Source organism: Octopus bimaculoides, chromosome 30 (assembly GCF_046866305.1).
Source record: "Octopus bimaculoides isolate indiv1 chromosome 30, ASM4686630v1, whole genome shotgun sequence".
Taxonomy (NCBI): Eukaryota; Metazoa; Mollusca; class Cephalopoda; order Octopoda; family Octopodidae; genus Octopus; species Octopus bimaculoides.
Window position 1 is genome coordinate 17,616,939 of NC_142957.1, and position 22,068 is coordinate 17,639,006.

A 22,068-nucleotide genomic window follows, 5' to 3' on the forward strand; every position below is an offset into this window, starting at 1 on the left:
CGAGTAAGGTATATGTTATGAAGCTAGTAACGTATGTATGTGCTTGTGTATATATATATATTATGAATCGAGTGATGTCTGCATATGCTTGTGTGTATATATTATGAATCAAGTAATGTGTGTATATATGAATCTAGTAATGTCTGTATGTGCTTGTGTGTATATTTTATGAATCGAGTAATGTGTGTATATATTGTGAATCGAGTAATGTATGTGTATATATTATGGATCAAGTAATGTATGTATGCGCTTGTGTCTATATATTATGAATCAAGTAATGTGTGTATATATGAATCTAGTAACGTATGTGTATATATTATGAATGTATGTGTATATATCATGAATCGAGTAATGTGTATATATTATGAATCAACTAATGTGTGTGTATATATGAATCTAGTAATGTATGTGTATATATTATGAATCAAGTAATGTATGCATGTGCTTGTGTGTATGTATATATTATATAGAAACTAAATATGTAGTAACGACACTTAAACATTGTGTATGTTTGTATATATTATGAATCTAGTAGTGACTGCATATGTGTGTGTATATATATATATATAAGAGTGTGCCTACCTTTCCATGTCATCTGCAGGCCCATAGGTTGTATGAAGCAGTGCTGTATGATCCCTCGTATCACTTACCCCTTTTTCACAGCACATGACAGAAACACTGCGACAACTTTGAAACTGAGAAATACACGTGGATTTTATTGATTGAAAAAACAAGGAAGAAAATATTCTATGTTGGGGTTGGGGCAGGATAGGAAAATGTGGATTTAACCTTTGACGAGAAATTTGGTAATTTAATGAAACAAATCTAATCTGGCAAAAACGAAATATATTTTAATTAAAATGTATACATAGGCTCTTGCTAAGCTTTCTTACCAAAACGGCCTGCCACCTATGTTGTGTCTTTCATGAGGATGTAAACACCAACACAGTCGCACATATATCTGCAGTGGGACTGAAACCAGAACCGTGTGGTTGGGAAGCAAACTTCTCTATCACATAACCACACCTGTCAATGCTTCAAGAAAACCTTACTGTATTATTATTACTTCAATCATTTGGCTTGCATTCCGTACATTAGCCTATCCCAAGGACTCACCAACAGTGACAAACAACAAGACCCCCAAAACCATCAGTTACTAGGCAAACCTAGATTGTCAGTTGGTGATAGTAGCACTGACTGTTGCTAATCTAGATCTAAAGCATATCAGATATACACAATTTAAAATTACCTACATCCCATTAATATAAATTTGATTTACAAAAAACAAACCCTTTTTAATTAATTCTGAAATTTAAAAAGTAAATTTAGCATATAAGCACTTTTAACCAATACCTTTTTTCGACATTTAAGCCTAAGAAAAGAATACTTTATTTTAAAATGAACACCTGCCTTACCACCCATCTTTAGGCCTCCCCTATTTTGATGTGACTTTTTCTACTGAACTAAACCTCAAACTATTTACACCAAAATGTAGCTGAGGAGGTGTCCTCTGGTCAAAACAACAGGGCCCCAAATGGTAAAAGCCAGCAGTATACACATATGCACGAATAAAAGCTAAAAGGGTAACACAAGTCGAACAAAGAAAAATACATGGAATGAATAATATACACCACTAAAAATTTAAGGCAATGGAACTAAAATAATATATAAAAATAAAGTGTAAGGAAACGAGAACAGAGTCCATCCAAGCCCATCCCTACAATTGCTTCACATTGTGAATGCCGAATCCAGGAGAAAACTTAGAAAGGCTTCACAGTTCTGGTTATTGTTCAATTGCATAAACAAACAAAAGAAGAATTCAGAGGATTCAAGTGAAGACTTGTCCATTTCAAAGGTCAATAATTAAATTTAGATAAAAGAAAATTTGCTACAGATTCAATTCAAGATCACAGCTCAGGTGGGCCTCTGAAGCATCTGATTTTAATTTTATAACTACTCAAGAATGTTGAGAAAAACCTTTTTTTTTTTTTTTATTAAGCAAAAACCCCTTAAGAGGACATAAATTTCGGGGTCACTGCATATTTAATAAGGTCTACATTTTCTCCTACAGAAGCATTCCTAAGCGCTGAATCGTCAATGCCTGCCCCAGTGACACCTGAGCACTTCCAGCTGCAGTCCTTTTGTTCTTTAGGGGGGCATGTAAAGAGCACCATTCGAACGTGGTCGATGCCAGTAGCCCCTCACTGACTCCAGATGAAGGACAAGGAATACAAAACAGTGATACACTAATGCCCACACCACAATTACACTAATCAGTCTAGAATCCCCAACCAAACATGAAGCCCAGTAACTCCAACAATTGATTACACAAACACAATATAAAACATCAACAGGATTTTTAACATTGGACAAATGCAGCGATTGAAGAGAAAGTTGTCCGGAAAGTTCGTGCCGATTTATAGTAGCTTAATTTTCGACTTATTTGCCATGAAACCAGCTCAATTCTGGCAAGAGGATATTTTCAAGTTAAAGGAAAGATGGAGATTCACTCTCGGTTGATTAAAATTGTAATGACCTTTCCGTTTCCTTTAAAATCGGCACGAACTTTGCGGACAACCTAATATTTGCCAATAAACATACGTATATATAGCCGGGTGTTCACATTAAACCCAAAATTAAGACTCTTGTGTCAATTTGTTCGTGTAAAACGCATTAAGAGGCGATGGTCGCAATGCTCGTACGTGGAAACAAGTAAAGCATAAAAGACAATGGCGAAGGTAAACAATCGGCACCTCAGCCGTTTTCGCGTTTAGGTTTCGGCCGAAAACGGTCGATGTGCCGCATATTCTCTACCTTGGTTATAAAAAGATTCTATTCTTTGCCTACCTTGTTGCAGCCATAATAGGTAATCCTTAATTCTTCATCGGCCGTCCACGTTACTTCCATCAAAGACCGTCCATTTTGGAATGGCTTTACATGTATCAATCGATTCGTAAACACTCAATCAGTAAAGCTAGCTGCATTTCTTTAGCCGCAGGTATTTCGTACGAAATGTTTTTTTTTTGTTTATTTATTGATTATTATTTATTTATTTATTTAATTAATTAATTTCGTCTTAGAGGATTAGGAGTAGGAGGGGGACTGGAGTAGGAGGAAAAATGATAACGCGAAGTAAAACCCGCCAGGGTCAATGGTCCGGCGATGAAAGAAGTGAAAGGGGAAGGGGGGCGCGAGCTCAAGCAGCGGGATTTGAACCCCGAACTTTGCGGACAACCCAATATTTGCCAATATACATACGTATATATAGCCGGGTGTTCACATTAAACCCAAAATTAAAACTCTTGGGTAAATTTGTTCGTGTAAAGCGCATTAAGAGGAGATGGTCGCAATGCTCGTACGTGGAAACAAGTAAAGCATAAAAGACAATGGCGAAGGTAAACAATCGGCACCTCAGCCGTTTTCGCGTTTAGGTTTCGGCCGAAAACGGTCGATGTGCCGCATATTCTCTACCTTGGTTATAAAAAGATTCTATTCTTTGCCTACCTTGTTGCAGCCATAATAGGTAATCCTTAATTCTTCATCGGCCGTCCACGTTACTTCCATCAAAGACCGTCCATTTTGGAATGGCTTTACATGTATCAATCGATTCGTAAACACTCAATCAGTAAAGCTAGCTGCATTTCTTTAGCCGCAGGTATTTCGTACGAAATGTTTTTTTTTTGTTTATTTATTTATTATTATTTATTTATTTAATTAATTAATTTCGTCTTAGAGGATTAGGAGGGTTAGGAGTAGGAGGGGGACTGGAGTAGGAGGAAAAATGATAACGCGAAGTAAAAACCCGCCAGGGTCAATGGTCCGGCGATGAAAGAAGTGAAAGGGGAAGGGGGGCGCGAGCTCAAGCAGCGGGATTTGAACCCCGACTACTCCTCGCGCCCCGTAGCCCCTTCCACGACTAACACCACTGTTCCATCTTACTGGCGGCAATTACGGAAGTGAAAATTAGGATTTATAAACCTAACTTTTCCCAGAATTCAATAAAAAAAAATTATAGAACGACACCTTTTTGAAAAATAAATTGTAGAACTACACCTTTTTGAATAATAAATTGTAGAACACCTTTTTGATAAAAAAAAAATAAAAAAAATTTAATTCCTACAATGTTTGTTTGTTTATAGTTTCAGCTTAGAGCTGCGGCCGTGCTGGTACACCGCCGCCAATTTTCTCTGAGCCTCTTTCATTTGGCCGAGATATTTTAATTCATTTCTTTACATTTCTGATGTCTAGGGATGGATACTGATGTGTATTAGCGAGTTTTCTGGAGAATTCAAAAGGCAAACATGCCTTATCTTGTTCTTACTCGTTTTGCCCCAGCCAACTTTGTCCTTTACATGCTCAAAGAGAATTGGCGTTTAAATATGTCATTTTTTAACTACGTTTTTGTTGGTGTCTTGGTGGTCTTGTGGGTAAAGGCATATGTAGACACCAATAACCTCCTGGGCAGTGTTCAATATCACCCAGGGCTTGCGCGAAGCGTTTTACGAAAATTTTTCACCTTAGTTTTTCGTGAACATTTGTTAAAAATACATTTTGTCTCAAAGTCAAATATGGAGTAAAAATTCCTCATTGTGCCCCACCCACCTATCTATATGTGTGTGTTATCAATATTATCGGTCTTATACTTACAAAGAAATAATTTTATCTATAGTTGGAGCAAGGTTCTCGTGGCTAGAAAGACAGGGGAAAAAGATATAAACAAACACAGACACACACACAGCAATGATACACATAGGTAAACACACAGTTTTATTAATTTAAGTTGGCGACCCGTTATATTGATCTTCAGCTAAGATAGGTTTAAATATGTCATTTTTTAAATACGTTTCCGTTTGTGTTTCGGTGGTCTTGTGGGTAAAGGCATATGCAGGTACCAATAACATCCTGGGCAGGGTTCAATATCACCCAGGGCTTGCAGAAATTTTTCACTTTTTTTGTTTTTAATCTCACAGAGACCGACAAACACACACAGAATCATACACAAACAAATATATATATATATGGAACATAAAACGATTCTATATGTATATATACTCTTTTTCTTGTTTCAGTCTTTTTTTTTTTGTTTTGACTGGCCATGCTGGAGCACCGCCTTTAGTCTAGCAAATCGACACCCCAGGACTTATTCTATCGGTCTCTTTTGCCGAACCGCTAAGTGACGGGGGACATAAACACACCAACAACTCGACCATTCGACAGATTGTCCTATGTGTATGTGGAAAGAAACAAAACGCCCCAAAAAGCATTCTTTAGAAGCGTTGAATGTTGTTTATCGAGAAAGAGGTCAAGTAAAAGGGTGGGGGTGGGATGACGTCAGGTGAGAGAGAAAGAAAGAAAGTCTGAGTAATTGGGAGGTGGTTCAGGAAATTAGTTTCCTTATGTAAACGACTCACACACACACATATATATATATCAATGAAAAATATTTCAATACAAATGTATTAATTTCCAGCAAAATAAAGCCCTACAAGGGTATATATATATAAATTCAGAAGAATGGTACAACAAGGCACCAATATTTACTGGAAAATAGCAATCAATATAATTACGACGCTATTGTATAGCACTGCGTATATACTGGCAAAAATATTTTCCAGTAAATATTGGTGCTTTGTTGTACCATTCTTCTGAATTTATATATATATATCTATATATATATATATACACACTACAGCATAAACACACACATACATGAGGAGATAGTCGCCACACCTGTATAGTATGTAATAAACTTCACAGAAGCTTTTGTATTTCTCAGAACTGAATTTGCAAGACAGGACTCTCTCCTGAGACAGAAAAACTTCAGACTGAGATTGAAACCTAATTATAACTCTGGTAAGTATTACTGTGATATTTATTATAATTAACACACAATTTGCTAACGCGTTTACATTATAAAAAAACATTCATTATAACTATTTCAAACGTAAATATACTTTTATATTGGAATTCGTTTTGTGTTCAGACAGTATTTTATAGATTAGGAAGTGAGAAAACATTTTACAGTGTTACAAGTAGAATTTTTTATTTACATTTCCGGAATATAAAACATAGTTTGGTTGTAACTATGTAAAAACTCTTTAATGGAAACTAAAGGGATGAAAATATTCATCTGATAATAAATTATTTTAGGTAGTTTACAGCGGATTTCTAAAGTGAAATTTAAAGTTTGTAAATCTATTTTATGCCTGTAAAATTAATCGGTTGTTTTTTTTCTCATCTTCATTATTTTATACACTTAGAGGGGGTGAGAAGGGCCCTACCTTTTAACCAACTTTTTTTTAAGGGACTCTGAATGATGGGTGGGTGGAAGATGTCCTCAACACAGAATACCTAACATGAATGCATACAACAGAGAAACCCTCTGCTAAAGGGGGCCCCCAAGGCCCAAGTGGTAGTGTTAGAATAGGGGTTGGATTAAGTTTACTACACGGGTAGGCCACAGCGGGATTTGAACTCAGAACACCAAAGAAAAAGAGATTAAATGCTACAAGGCATCTTGTCCAATGTCTAAATAATCCATAAGTTCACCCCTGAGATTATTATTAGTCTATTTATCAACACCCTGAAAGATAAAAAAAAAAAGCAATGTTGGCCAAACCCGGATATAAATTCAGATCGTACAGAGAAAATAACATGCCACAAGTTATTGTGTGCGATATTGCAATGACTCAACTAATTTTTCCTATTTCCAATCAACAAAATTTTTAAACTGATTTTTATTTCAATATTAAACTTTGAATATAAATGTAAATGTTCTGGAAATTTAATTTGTAAATATATCTTGAATCAAACAATTTGGTGACAAGATATCCATTTTTCTCTCAGCACACCTTCCTCCTACATCAACATTTTCATGTGGAATGCATTAAATATGTTTTCTCTCTGTCTCGGATATTATTTATCAGATGGATGGCTTCTGAAAATTATTGCACCTTGTCTGGACTTATTACAAACCAATGATGTTGTCTCTAAATAGATCTGTGAACTAAACATATTAGATATTGAATACATATGAGAGGGCCATAGCTAGAAAGTCTTTAGCAATTGGGTTATTAGAGAAAATAATAATTTTAATGATGTAATATTTCGACTTTAATAAGTTATAGTATGACATTATATAACTTACACATCTTATTAAATTTTAAAAAATTATATATTTAATATATTTTTATAGATAACATATGAATACAGTATTTGAAACAAAAACCTATTTTATAATTTGTTAATCAAAGAAATGTTTCTGTCGAATTCTTAGCCGGATTAAGGAACAGAGATTGTTATTTAAAAGTGAAGACTTATCAATGAGAAAGAGGTGAATAGCAACCGAATAGTGGATGTGTTATTTATGAATAGAAATAGGTTAACAGACTAAATAGTAATGGTGGTGGTGGAGATATTTCAAGTTATGTCTATGGTGTGTGAATCACTCATTTGTAAATCAGTTTTACTGATATGAAATATGAACTTTGTTTCTTTCATATTCTTTGATGTTATCTCAGCAATAAACCTTTGCCTTCAGCAAAACAACCAAACATTGTCTATTAATCTTTATCTTTATGCTTGCTCGTCAACGACTCTGGTAATTAATTTTGTTTTTATTTCTCAAAGTAAGCCATGAGAATTGTTTGAAAATTCAACAGCTCTCAGGTCAAATCCGATACACCAATGAACATACACCTGGTGTATAATAGTAACTAATGGTTACAATTTTTATTACCTGGTGTATAATTGTAACTAATGGTTACATTTTTATTACCTGGCCAAGGTTAGGATTCCCTAATGACACTATCTCAAGTAATTAATATATTCAGAGAAATCAAACACTAACACAAGTGAAAGATCAATATTATTGATATTTCAATATATATTTATCCCACAAGGTGGCGAGCTGGCAGCAACGTTAGCACGCAGGGCGAAATGCTTAATGGTATTTCGTCTGTCTTTATGTTCTGAGTTCAAATTCCACCGAGGTCGACTTTGCCTATCATCCTTGTGGGGTCGATTGAATAAGTACCAGTTACGCACTGGGGTCGATCTAATCGACTCAATCCCTTTGTCTGTCCTCGTTTGTCCCCTCTGTGTATAGCCCCTTGTGGGCAATAGAGAAATAAATATATATTTATCCCACAAGAGTGGTTAGCACACTGGGCGAAATGCTCAGCGTCTTTACGTTCTGAGTTCAAATTCCACCGAGGTCGACTTTGCCTTTCATCCTTTCGGGATGAAAATTTTTCACTTTTTTAAAAATCTCACAGGGACTGACAAACACACACAGAATCATACACAAACAATTATATATATATATGGAACATAAAACGATTCTATATGTATATATACTCTTTTACTTGTTTCAGTCTTTTTTTTTTTTTTGACTGGCCATGCTGGAGCACCGCCTTTAGTCGAGCAAATCGACACCCCAGGACTTATTCTATCGGTCTCTTTTGCCAAACCGCTAAGTGACGGGGGACATAAACACACCAACAACTCGACCGTTCGACAGATTGTCCTAGGTTACAATGTTACTAGTAGCACTCACTCAAGGTTTTTACCTGGCATACTTTTTAACCTTTAATTCAAAATGACCGTATTAGACCCAAATATTCTGTTTTATGTTCAAACCAGCCAGATTCGGCTTCTCACACTTACTCAACAATGTCATTCTGAAGATAATCAGAGCTTCTGAATCATGAAGCCACGAGATAATGCAGGATTTATTGGAAACAAAGTGAATGAAAGATTAATTAATTTGACAAAGCTGAAGGATCAGAAGTTTATTAACTTCCAGCATTTTCTTTTAAAACGCTTAGGCTTCTTTATTACATCATCGTTTAACGTCTGCTTTCCATGCTAGCATGGGTTGGACAGTTTGACTGAGGACTGGTGAAACCAGATGGCTACACCAGGCTCCAATCTAATTTGGCAGAGTTTCTACAGCTGGATGCCCTTCCTAACGCCAACCACTCAGAGAGTGTAGTGGGTGCTTTTACGTGTCCATGCGATGTACCCTGTGTAAGTTATGGACACACATGAGGTGCAGTGAGATTATTTGCAGGTTATCAGAGAAAGTAGTTTTGGTTTGTGGAAGATGCACGGGAGTCGTGAAAACTATAGATACTCAGGAAATCGATTTTCTCAAAGACCCCTGAAAGCCCTTTAGAGCTAGTGGATAATTTCTACGACCTAAGGAGCCCAATTAGCTGTTGGGGATGATGTATGGGAAGTGTAATTGCTGGAATAAGAATAGGATAGTGAAAATTAAGAGAGCTTTGACCAGTTGGCAACCAAAGGTTTCTCTCTCTGAGTGAAAGGACGATTCTATGATGTATGTATACGAACAGCAATGCTATAAGGTAGAGAGTCGTGAATGCAGAGGACATGCAAAGGCTGGGGGTGGATGAAGCCAGTATATATGTATAAGCCTATATATATATGTGTGTGTGTGTGTTTATATATATATATGTATTTATATATATATATGTGTGTGTGTTTATATCTATATATATCTATGTGTGTGTTTATATATATATATATATATATATATGTTACAATTAAACCTTGGGAGAGGCATTATGCCGGTAATAAACACACACACTGTTTATATATATATGTTTATATATATATGTGTGTGTGTATATATATATATATATATATATATATATATATAGTTTCTACTATTTGAAAATAATATTTATTCTTGTTTTTTATATTATTTATTTGGTTCTTTATAGATTATTTTTAATAGATAACTTATTTAACACTAAATTATTTAGAAGTTATAGTTTCATTTCAACATAATATTAAAACTTCGATTTGAATAGTGTTGATATATTTTCGATTATTTTTGATTAATAATATTTGATTAGTAATTAGTCTTTATTGTTTATAATATCGTTAAAGGTTTTTTTAATTAAAACTTTGTATATATATACATATATATATATATATATATATAAAGTTTAATCTTTTATTCATAATAATTTTTTCTTTCCTAATTTTTTCATTCATAATTTTTTCATTCATATTTTTATTCTTGCGTTTGTAGAAATAAATATTCTTGTATTTTTCTATTATTCAATTGATTTTTAATTATAATTAAATAAACGTCTATAACTTTAAATAGTATAGCTTTAACTATTACACCGGTTAAATATGTACTAATTTTATCTTCATTATTATTTTAAACTTAAACTTTGTTCAAATTGTATTTAAAACAGTGATAATTTAAAACAATGATAATTTATTTAAGATGTTTTTTGTATATAATATACATGTTATTATAATGGATGAAGGGAGGATTATTGAATGGTTATTATTTTGATATTTTGATATTTTTAATAATTTTTCTATCTGTATAAAATAAGTATTTCATATTAATTCATTTGGTACTTATTGTTGGTTGAGAGATAAATATATCTAATTATTGTTCTACTTACGATCTGACGATTAGCTATATTTTTTAATAGAATTATTTTCGATAATTTCAATTGATTTTAATCGATTTAAATTTCCTTTCTATTTGAAAATTAGTTATGAAACACGTGTAATCTTTTTACTATATTTATCTTATGATATTTACTTTACTTTAAATTATACTCATTTATTGTGTTTTTAATTGTTAATTTGTCTATATGTGATAGTGGATTTTCATCGATGAGTTCTTGAAACTTGGTTATTTTCCCTAAAACTATATATATATATGTTTATATATATATGTATATATAATATATGTATATATATATATATATATATATATATATATGTGTGTGTGTGTTGGTGTTAGGAAGAGCATCCAGCTGTAGAAACTCTGTGAAATCAGATTGGAGCCTGGTGTTGCCATCTGGTTCACCAGTCCTCAGTCAAATCGTCCAACCCATGCTAGCATGGAAAGCGGATGTTAAACGTTGATGATGATGATGATGATGATGATGATGATGATGATATACATGTTTATATATATATATATATATATATATATATATATATGTGTGTGTGTGTGTGTGTGTGTGTGTGTCTGTTTATACATATGTATGCATGTACCTACATTCATATATGTCATTCGTTTTTAGACCTTTTTTCTCATGCTGCTAGGAGGGATATATCATTAAGACATAGTTTACAACTTGATCCCTTCCTGACACGAACCTTTATCTGGTGCTCAAGTAAGGGATCGCTTCTGTCAAAGGTCCTTTTGCTAATAAGAAAGATAATAGGAACATCATTATTCTGAGCTGGATAAATATTCAGAGACAAAACATAAACAAACACATCGGCACACACACACACACACACACACACACACACACAAAACACACACACACACACACGCACACACACAGTCAGGCATAAACACACGTACATGTATGTGTGTGCATACATGCATATAAAATAGATTTCTTTCTGTTTATGTCTCCTAAATCTCCTCAGAAGCCTTGATCAGCCGTGGGATGTGGTGGAAGACCCTTGCCCAGTGTGCCACACTTTGGCACAGAACTAAAAGGCATTTGTTATACACACACACACACACATTTTCTATCGATTCTTTTATTAATTTCTCTTCTTTTATTGTTGGCACTCCGTCGGTTATGACGTCCAGGGTTCCAGTTGATCCGATCAACGGAACAGCCTGCTCGTGAAATTAACGTACAAGTGGTTGTGCACTCCACAGACACGTGTACCCTTAACGTAGTTCTCGGGGGATATTCAGCGTGACACAGAGTGTGACAACGCTGACCCTTTGAATTACAGGTACAACAGAAACAGGAAGAAAGAGTGAGAGAAAGTTGTGGTGGAAGAGTACAGCAGGGTTCGCCACCATCCCCTGCCGGAGCCTCGTGGAGCATTTTAGGTGTTTTCGCTCAATAAACACTCACAACGCCCGGTCTGGGAATCGAAACCGTGATCCTACAATCGCGAGTCTGCTGCCCTAACCACTGGGCCATTGCGCCGCCACTCTCTTCTTTTATAGAATCAATATCTTGTTTTATTTCTTTCTTGTGTTCTTTCTACATTTCTGTCATGTCAGGAAGACAGAGGACCTTAAAAACAAATAATCTTTCCTGGTCTTCCAAATTTCATGCTTTAATATTTGTCTCAAGATTTGGTACAAGGCTAGTAATTCAAAGGAAGGGGACAAACCGATTACATCAACCCCAGTACATGACTGGTACTTATTCCATCCAAAACGTTGAAAAGCAAAGTGAAGCCTGACAGCATTTGATCCCAGAATGTAAAGTCGGAAGAAATGCCATTAAGCATTTTGTCTGGCAGCCTAAGAATTCTATCAACTCAAGCTTTAATATTGTTGTAAATCTTGTGTGTGAAGTTTACTTCAAGGATTAAGTGTTTTCTATCTTAATCCTTCTATAAATAAATAAATTATTATCCCATACTATGTGATGGGTCCTTCATTATAAAATATGTTTTAATAACATAATATTTTTGGTAATCAATTAAAATCTTTATTAATCTCATCTTCTGATATGTTGAGCAAACTTCATCCTTGGGTGATGCTTTCTGATACTGACTAACATGAAGAAATAACCGAAAAGCATATGTGTGTGTTTAGAAAATATGGAACTATGGTGATGGTCACAGAATAGAGAATGACATCGAAATTGATAAAGAATTTGGTTGTTTATGACAACCAAATTTCCATCACTTTTGAGATGTAGGAATTTGTTGCTGAGTAGCTCCAGGTAAGTTCTGATCAAACACACCTGCGGCCCATAATCGATGAGTTGAATAACAAGGTATTATCCATAGACGCACAGCTGAAAGTGTACTGTATTTACATCTTTCTGAGGAATGATCTATTGCACAAGATATACAGTGTCTCCATCTGGCTGAGGTATGACCCACAAATCCAAGCTCAACATGAACAGGGTCTCCAACATTCCAATATTCAGGGTTTAATTGTCACCAGTCAGACTGCGATAAGCAGAGTAATGTAGCTGACCAAGAGACACAACACAATGACTGTTGTTAGGTTTGTTAGTCTTCTTTATATTGTTGTTTACCTGACTTCATAAAGTTTTGAAACTTTTCATTTCTTTCTTTTTCTAGCATATTTCATTTAAAAGATGGAAGTTGATAAGAATATAAATAAGATTTTGCTTGGAGACACTCAATACATTCAAAAATATATTAAACAAAATCCACGGAAAGTAAGTTGTTCTGTTTAAAGTTTTCTCACAGTTGACTGTTATTTTATACACAATATTAAGTGTTCCTAAATAAACACAGGTCTTTCATTTCTAACCCTCATCACTAGAATTCATAAATATTTAGCCAAACCTTGAAGCATGTCAGAGTTGATGGAATGTGACTGAGAGGGAAGCCCATCATCACCCACTGCAATGGAGTGTTTTGGTAGGAAATACGTGTGTGTCTGTATGTGTATTTATACATTAATCTTTCTTCTTCATCTTTCTTTCTCTTTTATATCCCTTTTTCTCATCCAAGCATCTTCTTCCGTACTCTCTCTTCTCTTTCTTTCTTTCTCCTTCAATATATTTTACATGCCTACCTTTTCTGAACTTCAGATTAACAAAACTAATTCATGTGGACTGACATATCTGATGGCTGCCTGCAAAGTGGGCAATATAGATATTATGAATTTCTTAATCAAAGCCAGAGCTGATTTGGACATGAAGGACGAAGATAATAAAACAGCTTTTGATTATGCTGTGGAATGGTAAGTTCAGAATTAACCAAATCCTTCAGATTTGTTTCTAAATTTCTTCCAATTGCAGACAGGTTGAATATCCAAAGATGCCATAGTAGTGGCAGTGTGACATGAAGACAACATGATATTAGTAACAAACAACATCTTATTATTTTCTCCATGAATCCACTTTATTTTTCAATTATAAAAGTCATTTTGTTTATCTATTGTCGAAACAGAACTTTGTAAATTATCTTGTTTTGGAGATATTTTGAAATAAGAACAAAATAAGGAAAGTTCAAAGAGCTATTACTCTTGTCAGTAACAAGAAATTTCCCTCTTAGAATGAAAAACAGAATGTATAACACTTGTGCTAAACAGTAATTGTGGATAGATCTTGAATGCAGAAGACATGCGAAGACTAGAACGGAATGAAGGTAGTGTATTCCACTGGATGTGAAACATCAGTGTATATGTATGACAAAATGCAAATGTATTGAGAGAAGAATTGGGTATAAATGAAATCAGATGAAGTGTATGAGAGAGAAGACAGCACTGGTATGGTCATGTGATGTGTATTGAGGAGGACAGCTTTATAAAGAAGTGTCAGTCACTTAGGATGGGTGGAACTTATGGCAAAGGGAGACTTGGAATAGAATAGTGAAAGTTGATCTCAGGGATGACTGATAATATCTTGTGCCCAAGGAAACCCACCCATCTCAGCAAAACTGAATTTCAGAAATACAATATCTATATACACAATTAGACCATTTGTCTAATTTTCTCATCAAAACTTCTACTTCATCCCCTCATTTCCTATCACATATCAAAGTACATTATTCTACAACTGTAATTAAATGATTAGAGAACTACATATTTTCTTCATCTTTTCTGTGATAGCAGTTATCTTTCTCATCAGCCAGAACCACTTCACTTAACATCCATCCTTCATATTTAACATTGTCCCTCTCCACTCACATTTTGCAGTGATCACCCTTACCTCTTCGATGCTTCGAAATTATCTCTCTTCTTTCCACTTAATCTCTTCCTGTTCACTTCATATTACTACCATACATTTCTCTCTCTTCCTCCCAATCTTTCTCTCCACTCATACTCTTGTAGCCTACACCCACCACACCCACACACACACACATCATCATCTCCCTTTATCTCATCCTTCTCCTGTCTACTGAATTATCCTGTTGCTCTTCACCCTCCTATTCTGCCAATCAGCACCTAAACCCTTGACCTTCCTCCTAATTCATATGCGCCATTGATCACTCCTCTACCATTCACAACATTCATTCCTATACTATCAATTCCCAACCTTTAGTCATCACTTACTCTCACCTTTAACTTCCACTGGACTCATATCTGTCATTGACACTTCCTCCCTAAACCCTTGTTCCTCATCCTGCATATTCACACCCCTATCCCATTTCTAACTCCCCCTTACTTTCTCCATACACCCTTGCAATTTCTCCTTACACCCCATCAACCTAGCCACCCTTCCTGTTCTTTTGCTTCTAGAACATGTTGGAGTCTACCCAAAGCCTGACCTTCAGCATATAAGGCAAAGGGTGACTTTTGGCTGTACCTTATATATCAGAAAATATGATGTGTGTGTGTGTGTGTGTCTCTCTCTCTCTCTCTCTCTCTCTCTCTCTCTCTCTCTCTCTCTCTCATATCCATACTTACACTTCTGTATGTTTAATATTTATGTATTGAACATGAGTGTAGATTCAATATAATTCTTATGTCAATGTCTGTGATGTTTATATTTCTTACTTTCAGCAATAAACGTGATGCTGTGGCCTTTCTGATCTCCAAGGGAATCAATATTAACAAGCAGGACTTAAAAGGCAACACACCTCTCCATACGGCTGTGAAGAAGAACTATGTAGATGTAGTTGAAGTCCTGTTAAATGGCTCAGCAAACAACATTTTACAGGTTAGTGAGTGTATATGCATGTGTGTATGTATGTAGAGTTGGAAAGATCAGAATTCGGGCTATTTTTTAGAATACTAACACGACATGTATAAACAATTTTGGTTAGACTTGTATTTAGTTCCGATGGAATCTAAAATGTAGTTAATAGTACCCTAAAGAAGCAGCATCAGTAATCTTCAGCCATCCATTCAGTATGGCTTTTAGCAAACTTGATCCACTTCTACCAGTTTGTCTCAGAAATTATCAGCTTCTTTTGAGCAACCCAGCTGAACAGTCCAAATTCTTTGAGGCAGTTTCTGACAGTTTGTGGTGTAAAGCTGATGTCACTCTCATCAGATGATTGCTTGCAAATGTCGCCTGTTGTTAGCATTCGGTTACTTTCAGAGAGCCTATGAATTCGCTGATCCATCTGTACTGTTGTTTTTCTCGGAGCACCCGTTCTTTGCGGAAATTTGTATTGGCCAGTGACTTGGTCAAGCTTCCATGCTTGAACACAAGCCATTTTGCTGCATCCTAATTGTTTGCTAATGTTCACGGAGGACACATTTTGTTAATGAAGCAACGTGATCTTTGATCTAGTAACAGGCTGATATTACGACACTTTCTCATAGCGAATAACAATGTTCAATTATTAAACAAAACAGTGCAGTACGACCAGCCATACGACCACGCATTTGGTTTATTAATATGCACAATCTTGGTGCAGTCTTATATAAAATAACGTTGGTGCGATCTTAAATTTGTTTGGCCGACAATTTTTAATCATTTGAATTAATTGCACATTAAGATTATTCAAATTGTAGAAAGATATATAAAGCCTATATCGTTCAAAAGAGAAAACAATTCTACATAAACTGCAAAAAGTAAAATAATTTTATACAGTTTTGTTAGAAATAAATTAATGAAGGAAGAGAACTGTCTTAAACTTATTATGGCCGTATGTATGGATACATATACATATATACACACATATATATTGTTGTGCCTGGGAGAGTCATTCTCTTTTAGTGCCTTATTACTTAACACACTCACCGGTTAAGTTTCCACTCGTTTACTTGTTTTTTGTTAAATTTTCGTTACATCTTGCAACCTTTTCAACAGACGTTGACTCTGTCCGTTATTCGAGCCGTTTCCTTTTTATTTGCTTATGCACATATGTGTGGGTCAGTGTGCATGCACATACACATATGTATGTATACATCATGTGTGTGTGTGTATGTGTGCGTGCATGTGTGAGTGTAAATACAATATAAACACAATAGAAAGCTTATTTACTTACTCAAGGCCACCCATCATCATTCCACCTTACTCCTTATCTTCTGCTTCTGAATATTCTTTAAGACTTCTACACTTCCACTCCTAGCCACCATTTTTAGAATCTTTCTTTTTATTTTTCAGATAAATCAACAAAATAACAATGATGAGACACCATTATATCTGGCCAGTGCTCATGGACACACAGAGATTGTTGAACATCTACTGAAACAGCCTGATATTAATGTAAATATTGTGGATAACGATGGGGACACAGCACTACATTTCGCCTGTATGAAAGGACACCTAGAGACTGTTGAACATCTACTGAAGCAGTCTAGCATTAACGTAAATGCAGCAAATAATGATGGTGAAACACCATTACATCTGGCCAGTGCTGGTGGACACACAAAGATTGTTAAGCATCTGTTGAAAAAGACTGGCATTGACGTCCGTGTGGTAAATAAATCTGGTAACACACCTCTACATCGGGCATGTATAAATGGAGAGCCAGAGACTTTTAAACTTCTACTGCAGCAATCTGGAATGGTCGTCAGTGTAAAAAATAATTATGGTGACACACCTCTATCTCTGGCCTGTACTCATGGACACACATACATTGTTGAACATCTACTGAAACAGCCTGATATAAATGTAAATATTGGAGATAACGATGGGGACACAGCACTACATCTTGCCTGTATCAAAGGACATGCAGAGACTGTTGAACATCTACTGAAGCAGTCTAGCATTAATGTAAATGCGGCAAATAATGATGGTGAAACACCATTACATCTGGCCAGTGCTCTTGGACACACAAAGATTGTTAAGCATCTGTTGAAAAAGACTGGCATTGACGTGTGTGTGGTAAATAAATATGGTAACACACCTCTACATCGGGCATGTATAAATGGAGAGCCAGAGACTTTTAAACTTCTACTGCAGCAATCTGGAATGGTCGTCAGTGTAAAAAATAATCATGGTGACACACCTCTATCTCTGGCCTGTGGCTGTGGACGCACAGACATTGTTGAACATCTACTGTACCAACCTGATATAAATGTAAATATTGTGGATAACGATGGGGACACAGCACTACATTTGGCCTGTATGAATGGACACCTAGAGACTGTTGAACATCTACTGAAGCAGTCTAGCATTAACGTAAATGCGGCAAATAATGATGCTAAAACACCATTACGTCTGGCCAGTGCTCGTGGACACACAGAGATTGTTGAACATCTACTGAAACAGCCTGATATAAATGTAAATATTGGAGATAACGATGGGGACACAGCACTACATCTCGCCTGTATGAAAGGACATGCAGAGACTGTTGAACATCTACTGAAGCAGTCTAGCATTAATGTAAATGCGGCAAATAATGATGGTGAAACACCATTATATCTGGCCAGTGCTGGTGGACACACAAAGATTGTTAAACATCTGTTGAAAAAGACTGGCATTGACGTCCGTGTGGTAAATAAATCTGGTAACACACCTCTACATCGGGCATGTATAAATGGAGAGCCAGAGACTTTTAAACTTCTACTGCAGCAATTTGGAATGGTCGTCAGTGTAAAAAATAATCATGGTGACACACCTCTATCTCTGGCCTGTGCTCGTGGACACACAGACATTGTTGAACGGCTACTGAAACAGCCTGATATAAATGTAAATATTGGAGATAACGATGGGGACACAGCACTACATCTTGCCTGTATGAAAGGACATGCAGAGACTGTTGAACATCTACTGAAGCAGTCTAGCATTAACGTAAATGCGGCAAATAATGATGGTGAAACACCATTACATCTGGCCAGTGCTCTTGGACACACAAAGATTGTTAAGCATCTGTTGAAAAAGACTGGCATTGACGTGTGTGTGGTAAATAAATATGGTAACACACCTCTACATCGGGCATGTATAAATGGAGAGCCAGAGACTTTTAAACTTCTACTGCAGCAATCTGGAATGGTCGTCAGTGTAAAAAATAATCATGGTGACACACCTCTATCTCTGGCCTGTGGCTGTGGACGCACAGACATTGTTGAACATCTACTGAACCAACCTGATATAAATGTAAATATTGTGGATAACGATGGGGACACAGCACTACATTTGGCCTGTATGAATGGACACCTAGAGACTGTTGAACATCTACTGAAGCAGTCTAGCATTAACGTAAATGCGGCAAATAATGATGCTAAAACACCATTACGTCTGGCCAGTGCTCGTGGACACACAGAGATTGTTGAACATCTACTGAAACAGCCTGATATAAATGTAAATATTGGAGATAACGATGGGGACACAGCACTACATCTCGCCTGTATGAAAGGACATGCAGAGACTGTTGAACATCTACTGAAGCAGTCTAGCATTAATGTAAATGCGGCAAATAATGATGGTGAAACACCATTATATCTGGCCAGTGCTGGTGGACACACAAAGATTGTTAAACATCTGTTGAAAAAGTCTGGCATTGACGTCCGTATGGTAAATAAATCTGGTAACACACCTCTACATCGGGCATGTATAAATGGAGAGCCAGAGACTTTTAAACTTCTACTGCAGCAATTTGGAATGGTCGTCAGTGTAAAAAATAATCATGGTGACACACCTCTATCTCTGGCCTGTGCTCGTGGACACACAGACATTGTTGAACAGCTACTGAAACAGCCTGATATAAATGTAAATATTGGAGATAACGATGGGGACACAGCACTACATCTTGCCTGTATGAAAGGACATGCAGAGACTGTTGAACATCTACTGAAGCAGTCTAGCATTAATGTAAATGCGGCAAATAATGATGGTGAAACACCATTACATCTGGCCAGTGCTCTTGGACACACAAAGATTGTTAAGCATCTGTTGAAAAAGACTGGCATTGACGTGTGTGTGGTAAATAAATATGGTAACACACCTCTACATCGAGCATGTATAAATGGAGAGCCAGAGACTTTTAAACTTCTACTGCAGCAATCTGGAATGGTCGTCAGTGTAAAAAATAATCATGGTGACACACCTCTATCTCTGGCCTGTGGCTGTGGACGCACAGACATTGTTGAACAGCTACTGAAGCAGCCTAATATTAATATAAATATTGTGGATAACAATGAGAACACAGCACTACATCTCGCCTGTATGAAAGGACACCTAGAGACTGTTGAACGTCTACTGAAGCAGTCTAGCATTAACGTAAAGGCGGCAAATAATGATGGTGAAACACCATTACATCTGGCCAGTGCTCGTGGACACACAGCCATTATTAAACATCTGTTGAAAAAGTCTGGCACTGACGTCCGTGTGGTAAATAAATATGGTAACACACCTCTACATCGAGCATGTATAAATGGAGAGCCAGAAACTGTTGAACATCTACTGAAGCAGTCTAGCATTAACGTAAATGCGACAAATAATGATGGTGAAACACCCATACATCTGGCCAGTGCTGGTGGGCACACAGACATTCTTAAGCATCTGTTGAAAAAGTCTGGTATTGACGTCTGTATGGTAGATAAACACGGTAACACACCTCTACATCGGGCATGTATAAATGGAAAGCCAGAGACTTTTAAACTTCTACTGCAGCAATCTGGAATGGTCGTCAGTGTAAAAAATAATCATGGTGACACACCTCTATCTCTGGCCTGTGCTCGTGGACACACAGACATTGTTGAACATCTGTTGAAGAAGTCTGGCATTAATGTTAATGTGGTGGATAATGATGGTGAAACACCACTATATGTTGCGTGTGCTAATGGACACACAGACATTGTTCAACATCTACTGAACAAGCCTGGTATTGATATAAATATGGAAAACAGTGATGGTGACACAGCTCTACACGGCGCCTGTGCAAAGGAACGCACAGAGACTGTTAGACTGTTACTGCAGCATCCTGGCATTAATAACAGTAAGATAAATAAATCTGGTAACACACCTCTAGATCTGGCAGTTGTAAGGTAAGTCCTCATTGGATCCGGAATATCCAAATCTCTTTCTTACCTTTCAATAATGTTTTGTTTTACTGAATCAATCATATCATAATCCCACCATGGGTCATCCTTCTACCCTCTCTCATACTGTAATGACACTGTAATCTACCACATTAATTAATCGTCTCCATAATTATTATTCTTGTTTTTGTCACCTGACTAAATCCTTTATTCCACCTCATCCCCCATACCACAACATTATAGGTTCAAATCCTTTCTCTTCTTTGTTTGATTCCACATAAACCCCCAACTACCCACTCTCTCTCTCTCTCTCTCTCTCTCTCTCTCTCTCTCACTATCTCTCTCTCTATGCCTCTTTTATAATGTCCCTTTTTCCTCTGACTCAGGGTTAAATGACGGAACCATCCCCTTACAGGATTTACTTTTGTTTTTTTTTTGTTCCAAGTTCAAATACTGCCAGAGTATCTATTGTCACTTTGGGGTCAATATAATCTATACCAGTGATATTCAGGGATTCTATCCTCTTCCTGCTTCTCATCACTGTAGGTATTTATTAATGACCCATGACATTTCGAGTTCAAATCCAGCTAAGGTCAACTTGCTGTTCGTTGTACCATAGAAAACATTGTGGTGTTTATTCAGATGTGTGTATATGATTCATTAACTGGTTAGAGTGTATATATCGATTATATGTATGTTTGTCTATATAATTATTGATGTAAATAGGTTGTAAGTAGCTCATTATATCTGTTTTCATTAATTACTGACCTAATAATTATTAATTATCTCAACCTCTATGATTTTCGTATTTTCTATATTTTTCTTTCCTCGTCCATTCCTTTCAGTGAACAATATGATGTGGTGACCTTGATGCTGTCCCAGGTTAGTTAACATATACATATTATATACACTCCCTAGTATTTTATCGATCTGTTCAATATTAATATCATTGAAAAATATAATAAAATGAAGAATTGTTGAGATTTGATAAGTGAGGAATATATTAATGTTATAAACTAATTTGAAGAATGGTTTGTATATTTATAACTAACTAGCAGTATAGCCCGGCTTTGCCCGGGATAAAGTTGGGATTATTAAGCTAATCAAGTTCTTTATTTCAAACCAAACTAAGTAAAATGATGTCAAATTTGGGCAGAATCACTGTTGCAACTGGAGCGCATGGGTTGGGAGTTTGATCAGCAGAGGTGATCAGG

At 36.1% G+C, this 22,068-nt stretch overlaps 1 protein-coding gene and 1 long non-coding RNA gene across 13 annotated transcripts in view; one reads left to right on the forward strand and one right to left on the reverse strand.

The window, feature by feature from the left end:
* LOC149130245 (uncharacterized) overlaps positions 1–22,068 on the reverse strand; it is a 244,685-nt gene that overhangs the window by 26,813 nt on the left and 195,804 nt on the right. For 2 of the 6 annotated variants that reach the window (XR_016239171.1, XR_016239172.1), the window contains exons 1-2: positions 2,848–3,050; positions 583–695 (exon numbers count right to left, since the gene is read on the reverse strand). This is a non-coding gene — a long non-coding RNA (uncharacterized LOC149130245). Of the gene's footprint in view, positions 1–582; positions 696–2,847; positions 3,051–22,068 lie in introns of those variants that run through there. The other 4 variants (XR_016239176.1, XR_016239175.1, XR_016239173.1 and 1 more) reach the window with 3 other exon arrangements.
* LOC106879217 (uncharacterized) overlaps positions 1–22,068 on the forward strand; it is a 62,239-nt gene that overhangs the window by 23,172 nt on the left and 16,999 nt on the right. For 3 of the 7 annotated variants that reach the window (XM_089346034.1, XM_089346038.1, XM_089346040.1), the window contains exons 1-7: positions 3,388–3,655; positions 5,777–5,853; positions 13,084–13,184; positions 13,563–13,714; positions 15,479–15,635; positions 17,034–20,860; positions 21,700–21,736. In XM_089346034.1, the coding sequence (XP_089202160.1) occupies positions 13,101–13,184; positions 13,563–13,714; positions 15,479–15,635; positions 17,034–20,860; positions 21,700–21,736 (4,257 nt within the window). In that variant the 5' untranslated portion in view covers positions 3,388–3,655; positions 5,777–5,853; positions 13,084–13,100. Of the gene's footprint in view, positions 1–3,387; positions 3,656–4,148; positions 4,754–5,776; positions 5,854–13,083; positions 13,185–13,562; positions 13,715–15,478; positions 15,636–17,033; positions 20,861–21,699; positions 21,737–22,068 lie in introns of those variants that run through there. The other 4 variants (XM_089346039.1, XM_089346035.1, XM_089346036.1 and 1 more) reach the window with 2 other exon arrangements.